The sequence below is a fragment of the Zingiber officinale genome, chromosome 7A (genome assembly GCF_018446385.1).
Source record: "Zingiber officinale cultivar Zhangliang chromosome 7A, Zo_v1.1, whole genome shotgun sequence".
Lineage (NCBI taxonomy): Eukaryota > Viridiplantae > Streptophyta > Magnoliopsida > Zingiberales > Zingiberaceae > Zingiber > Zingiber officinale.
In genome coordinates, this window is record NC_055998.1 from 75,265,282 (window position 1) to 75,271,501 (window position 6,220).

General features: G+C 39.9%; 1 protein-coding gene across 2 annotated transcripts; it reads left to right on the forward strand.

The window, feature by feature from the left end:
* Positions 1-467: 467 nt before the first annotated feature.
* LOC122001550 (protein argonaute MEL1-like) lies at positions 468-5,878 on the forward strand. Of its 2 annotated transcripts, XM_042556350.1 has the most exons (21): positions 469-956; positions 1,033-1,226; positions 1,297-1,446; positions 1,536-1,669; positions 2,003-2,112; positions 2,286-2,392; positions 2,475-2,613; positions 2,680-2,796; positions 2,906-3,013; positions 3,114-3,185; positions 3,390-3,512; positions 3,598-3,766; positions 3,847-3,968; positions 4,060-4,340; positions 4,411-4,473; positions 4,542-4,605; positions 4,698-4,833; positions 4,898-4,971; positions 5,136-5,230; positions 5,326-5,357; positions 5,436-5,878. In XM_042556350.1, exons 1-21 carry the CDS (start codon positions 549-551, stop codon positions 5,603-5,605), a joined length of 2,868 nt encoding a protein of 955 aa, XP_042412284.1. In that variant the 5' UTR covers positions 469-548; the 3' UTR covers positions 5,606-5,878. The 2 variants fall into 2 exon arrangements, with proteins under 2 accessions (XP_042412283.1, XP_042412284.1); XM_042556349.1 differs by having other exon boundaries at positions 468-956; positions 5,136-5,357.
* Positions 5,879-6,220: the final 342 nt, after the last annotated feature.

The following is a 6,220-nucleotide window of genomic DNA, read 5'->3' on the forward strand; positions in this document are numbered from 1 at the left end:
AAGGCATGATTTTTTCATTTGATCCTCAAAGTTTGGAGAATTGTTTTGCTTACACTTGGAGTTTCAGGAAATGCCAGATTTCTCCTGAAATTTCAGATTATTGCAGTCAGCACTCGGCATCGATTGATACAAATAGAGCCATCGTTATCGGGGGGCAAGATGAAGCAAAATTGGAAACCTTAGAGGGTGAAAACATTATGTTTGCTATAATTTGGGAGCAAAATGAAAATTGAGCGTTTTCGCGACGGCCATCACGTCACTATTATTCTTTGTGCCAGCTTCGTACGCTGTGCCTTGCTGAGGAAGGAAAAGATTTGAACGGACAGGGGTAAAATGGGTAATTTACATATAGGTCGATCGTCGCCGTCCGCCGAGTAAAATCAGACAGCTAGGACCGTCCATCACCGGAGCCACCTTCCCACTCGCTCCGAACGTGCGGGGCTCAGGACGTTTTATTAGTAGAAGCCCAACCGCCCCTTCGTGCAGACTTTCACCAGCATCTTTTGGTTTGTTGCTATTCCTGCTCCCGTACGAGCCCGTCTCTCGCAATGTCCGGCGAACGAGGAGCATATGGAGGTGGTCGCCGTGGCGGTGGACGGGGCGGTCGGGGTCCTGTTGACGGCGGCAGATCGCGTGGCGGCGGAGGAAGGGGCGGATATGCTCCGGCTCCTCGCTCTCAGGAATCGTCGACGACTCCGTCCGCATCGTACCGTCCTTCGCCGACGGCCACAGCAGCAGATTCGCCTTCGTCCTCTTCTATCGGCGAGGAACTCCGGCATCTCACGATCGCCGAGCCCGCGAAGGAGCAGACTCCTCAGCCGGCGGCGCCTCCGGCCTCTAGCAAGGGTATGAGGCATCCGGCTCGGCCGGATTTCGGCACCGTCGGAAGGCCGTGCTTAGTTAGGGCTAACCATTTCCTTGTCGAGATCGCCGACAATACTCTTTTCCACTATGATGTAAGTTTCTATTTTTCTCTTTCGTTATGCATCGTTCTTCCCGTTTGATCGAGAATACCTTGTTCTGAATTTGTAGGTGAGTATAGTGCCCGAATCAGTGTCCAGAGCTACCAATAGAAAAATCATCTCTGAGCTTGTCAAGGCACATAAGGATAAAGCCTTGGGAAGGAGAATGCCAGCTTATGATGGAAGGAAGAGCCTGTATACGGCTGGTACTTTTCCTTTTGAGTCAAAGGAGTTCACGGTTTCACTGCCTGAAAATGATGGAAGGTACTGTTTCTCAACTGAAGCTTTATGCTGACTGTATTTGTTAAAATCGTGTGGTTTTCCTCTTCTTCAGGAAGGCCAAGGAATTTAGAGTGATTATTAAGCTTGCTGGAAACGCAAGCATACACAACCTGAAGGAGTTTTTAGCTGGTCGACAGTTTGAGGCGCCTCAAGAAGTCATTCAAGCCCTTGATATTGTTCTTAGGGAGTCTCCATCTACCAAGTACTTCTGTTTCCTTTTCTTTCTGTACAATTTTCTCAAGTACTATATTATTGTTAATATTATTTTCGTTGCAACTTGTTCTGCTTCAGGTATACTTCTGTAGCACGGTCCTTCTTTTCCCCGAGTTTTGGGCATCGGGCACCCATTGGAGAAGGCTTAGAATGCTGGAGGGGCTACTATCAAAGTCTTCGACCAACACAAATGGGCTTGTCTTTGAACATAGGTAAGTCTTGCTGGAAGTGTTCTTTTGTTTATCTGTTTTGAGGAAACTATCAATTCATCTAGGGTATATTCCATTATATAAGGTGGGTTGTAATCTTGCGACTAAAGTTTTCAGTAACATGTCATCTGAATTGTATTACTTTACTTCATTTTTTGTTGATTAAGTGTCTGGGAGAGGTCCAAGAAAACCCTGAACGAAAGGCTTATATATCCTGTCTTTTGATATGATACCTCGTGTTAACAGTTAATTGATCCTAACGGGTTTATTTTTTCCTTGTTATCCATATTGCTAGGGTTATCATTACCTTTTGAGATAACATGTTTCTCTCTGCAGATATCTCTGCAACATCTTTCTATAAGCCCATGAACGTTGTTGAATTTGTAATGGAGTATCTTAATCTGCGGGATACTTCAAGGACCTTATCTGATCAAGATAGAGCTAAGGTTTTTATATTTCAATCTACTATGAAATGTCATAAACTTCCATTTATTTTTCTCAGTAAAGTTGTTTATTGCTGCCAGTTATTCGTTGATTCCTTAATTGTGGTTGCTGCATTTGTCTGATTTTGTTGATGCTACATATTTTATCATTTATATGAACTCCTGGAAATTGATAGGTCAAGCGAGCCATACGTGGAGTAAGAGTTGAGGCAGTTCACAGAAGAGATTTAAGAATACGATACAAGATCAATGGATTGACAAAGGAGCCACTGAGACAACTAAAGTACAGTACCGGTCTCCATAATCGTTTGAGAAATTCTGTGTTCATCCTTATTGTTTCTATATTAAGGGAATTCGTTCTCTAGGTTTCCTATCAGCGAAACACAAACTGAGATATCAGTGGTCCAATACTTTAAGGAACGGTATAATTACAATTTGATGTGTGTTTCATGGCCTTGCCTCCTGGCTGGTAGTGAGAGCAAACCAACCTACTTACCAATGGAGGTACATATATGATTTGCTAATTTTCTCAAACATATGTTCTTCACTGAATGATCTGTGGATGTCCAGGTTTGCGCAATTGTTGAGGGACAACGCTATTCAAAAAAGCTAAGTGAGGGACAGGTAACCGCAATATTGAGAAATACATGCCAGAGGCCGGTGGACAGAGAACGTAGCATTCGTGAGGTTTGTGATACTACACATTGTTCTTGTTCGTTAAAGTACTATTGTAAAGTTAAAACTTTTAGATGCTTCTTGTTCATGTAACTTCTATATGATGATGATGATTTGTCAGATGGTTGGACAAAACAACTACAATAATGATTTATTCACGAAGGAATTTGGTTTAAGGATGAAGTATGAGCTCACTACTGTAGAAGCTCGTGTTCTACCTCCTCCAAGGGTATTCTCCCTTTAAATATTTTACTCTTGTGTAGTAATTCTTGACTAGTTACTAATGCTATAGTTAACTTATTTCAATGTATTTGTTTTGAATGTTGCAGCTAATGTATCATGACTCTGGTAGAGAAAAATCCTGCAATCCTTCTGTCGGTCAGTGGAACATGATAAACAAGGTAACATGTTTTATTTTGCTTGTAATTTTAGCAATTTGTCATTAGTTTTTAATAGGATCAAAATTTTTAGAGTTTTCAATTTCAATGTTTTTTTTATAAGAATGTATTATCTGACAAATAAAAAAGGAATCAATTAGATCTGTTAATGATTTCTTGTTCTTATCTGCACTTTGATATATACATCTTTTATGTGTTGCTTCTCAGAAAATGGTGAATGGTGCTTCTGTTGATTATTGGACTTGCTTGAGTTTCGCGTCACGACTTAGACAGGAGGAAGTATCTAACTTTTGTCAAGAACTGATTGGCATGTGTAATAACAATGGAATGGTATGGATGCTTCACGTCAATCACTATAATTTTCTCTTAATTGACATTTATACAATCTATTTGATTCTACATAATTTTTTTAAAGGTTATCAAGCCACCTTTTGTCAATTTCAAATTTGCTCGTGTTGATCGATTAGACTTTGCTTTGAGAGACGTTAACAATAGCTCAATTGAAGCATTTAAACGAGCTGGGATTCAAGGGAAGCACATCCAGTTGTTGATTGTGATCTTACCAGAGATGAAGGGCTATTACGGTATTTTGCCCAATGACTATCCTTAGAAGTATTGAAAAATTTGTTGTCTGATTTTGGTTCAATCTATGATGGATGAACAGGGAATATCAAGAGAATTTGTGAAACTGAGCTCGGTATCGTGTCACAGTGTTGCAATCCAAGGCAGGTATCTAAATGCAACAAACAATATTTGGAAAATGTCTCGCTGAAGATCAATGTTAAGGTTTGTTATTATTGTGTCCACTATGATTGACCATGATTATTAGCTAATTATCTGCCTGTATGCTAATCCTCTTTCGTATATAATTGAGCAGTGTGGTGGACGCAATACAGTACTTGAAGATGCCATTTACCGGAGGATACCTCTTGTAAGTGATATACCAACAATTTTCTTTGGGGCTGATGTATCACACCCTTCTCCGGGGGAGGATTCTTTGTCTTCCATTGCTGCAGTTGTAGCTTCGATTGACTGGCCTCAGATCTCCAAGTACAGAGGTTTATTCTCGACCCAACAGCATAGACAAGAAATAATCAACGATTTATTTAATGTTGATCAAGACCCTAAAAAAGGACACACCCCTGGCGGGATGATACGGTACATTTTTGTTGTTTCTCGTTTGTATAAATTTTAGTGAGATTGATATTAAACATGTGTTCTTTTTCAGCGAACTGCTGATAGCATTTTACCGCTCAACAAATCAAAAACCTGGAAGAATAATTTTCTATAGGTTGGCCTAGATCCATTGAAACCAATAGTTGTGATGTGATTTCTTAATCAAGAATGTTTTTACCGCAGGGATGGGGTCAGCGAAGGGCAATTTAGCCAAGTGTTGCTGTATGAAATGGATGCTATAAGAAAGGTTCGGTACTTTCCCATGGTTTATTTTTTTATCAATCCTTTATCATTATTCTTGTATGACATTTGCATTGTTGTTTCTGATCATGAAATCAGGCTTGTGCTTCTTTACAAGAGGGATATCTTCCGCCAGTCACGTTTATTGTAGTCCAGAAGCGACATCACACAAGGTTGTTCCCGGAAGTCCATGGAAATCAGGGATCGACGGACAGAAGTGGCAATATTTTGCCTGGTTAGTTGCATTTGATTCAAAAATTGTCTCAGGGATTTTGTACTTATAATCTTTTTACTCCTAGGTACTGTTGTCGATCGTAAAATTTGTCATCCAACAGAATTCGACTTTTATTTATGTAGTCATGCTGGGATACAGGTACTGATTGAATTACTTTGATGTGAAACATACTAAAAGCATACTGGTTTCAACACTACTTCCCAGGGCATGATCGGTTGCCATTATGAAGCCCTCAAGATACTATGCTTTCAAGTCTCTACGAATATAATGTTTTTGTAATGTGTTTTTTTTTCTTATAACAGGGTACGAGCAAGCCGACTCATTATCATGTTTTATTGGACGAAAACAAATTCTCCGCAAATGCATTGCAGACCTTAACTAACAACTTGTGTTACACGTACTTAGCATTTCTCATGTTATATTTCTTTCATTTTTTCTTCTCAAGTCTTTCTTTTGTTGCTTGTAATTTCATTTTGTTCTTGCAAAAAACAGATACGCGCGGTGTACTCGTTCAGTTTCTATTGGTAAGTTTTGCAATCCTTCTATGTCGTTCATGTGTGTTAGTGTTTCATAGCAATTAAATCTACCTCATCTCTTTACAGTTCCGCCTGCATATTATGCTCACTTGGTCGCATTTAGAGCTCGCTATTACATGGAGGGCGAATCCTCTGAAACTGATTCAGGTCCGAGTCAAACGAGAGATGCGCCTATCCCAGTACAATTCTTTCCCCGAGTTAAAGATCAAGTGAAGGATGTCATGTTTTACTGCTGAAGTTCACTTCAAAATAGTGCCACTCTTTTTTGGGTTGAAAAGTAGGCTTCATTTTGCTCAACTCTAAAGGGTAATAGTCTCCATTAAGAGATGGACCTCTGTTTAAACTTAATAGTTTGTTGGCATACCGTATAACGATTTAGGGTTTATTTCAAGGTACATGACCTCTGTTATGTCCATCCGATAACACGGTTTAGTTACCGGCTTGACATTTTGAATTGTAAACATGACATATTTCTTAGTGGTTTAAATACTGATGCTAAGTTTTAATTATAGAGTATGGATCGTAGTGGTGTTAAATATTTATCTTTGTTTATCAGTTATGACGTAGAATTAAATCATTTGTTCTTCTGCTGAATGAAGTGGGTCTGGGACGGCCTGGCCTGTGGTCCTGAGTAAGAGTTACATTTTAATGTTGGGCCAGACCCATGGGCCTTAATGTGCGATGCACGCTCTGCTGTAGTGTCTAGTCGGTTGGAAGACTATTGTCTTGAAGGGACGATGACTAATGCCACCGCACCTGCCATTTGTCAATGGAGTAAGAGATTATGTGTCTGGGATAAGTGTCATTAGTTTTTTACTATAAAAAGGAGGAGACATGATCATACATTCGAA

Excerpts from the sequence above, each read along its gene's own strand:
- LOC122001550 (XM_042556349.1), top strand. The coding sequence starts at position 549 with ATGTCCGGCGAACGAGGAGCATATGGAGGTGGTCGCCGTGGCGGTGGA. Across the intron at positions 3,014-3,113 it reads GTGTTCTACCTCCTCCAAGG|CTAATGTATCATGACTCTGG; the intron begins GTATTCTCCCTT and ends TGAATGTTGCAG. Across the intron at positions 3,513-3,597 it reads TGTGTAATAACAATGGAATG|GTTATCAAGCCACCTTTTGT; the intron begins GTATGGATGCTT and ends ATTTTTTTAAAG.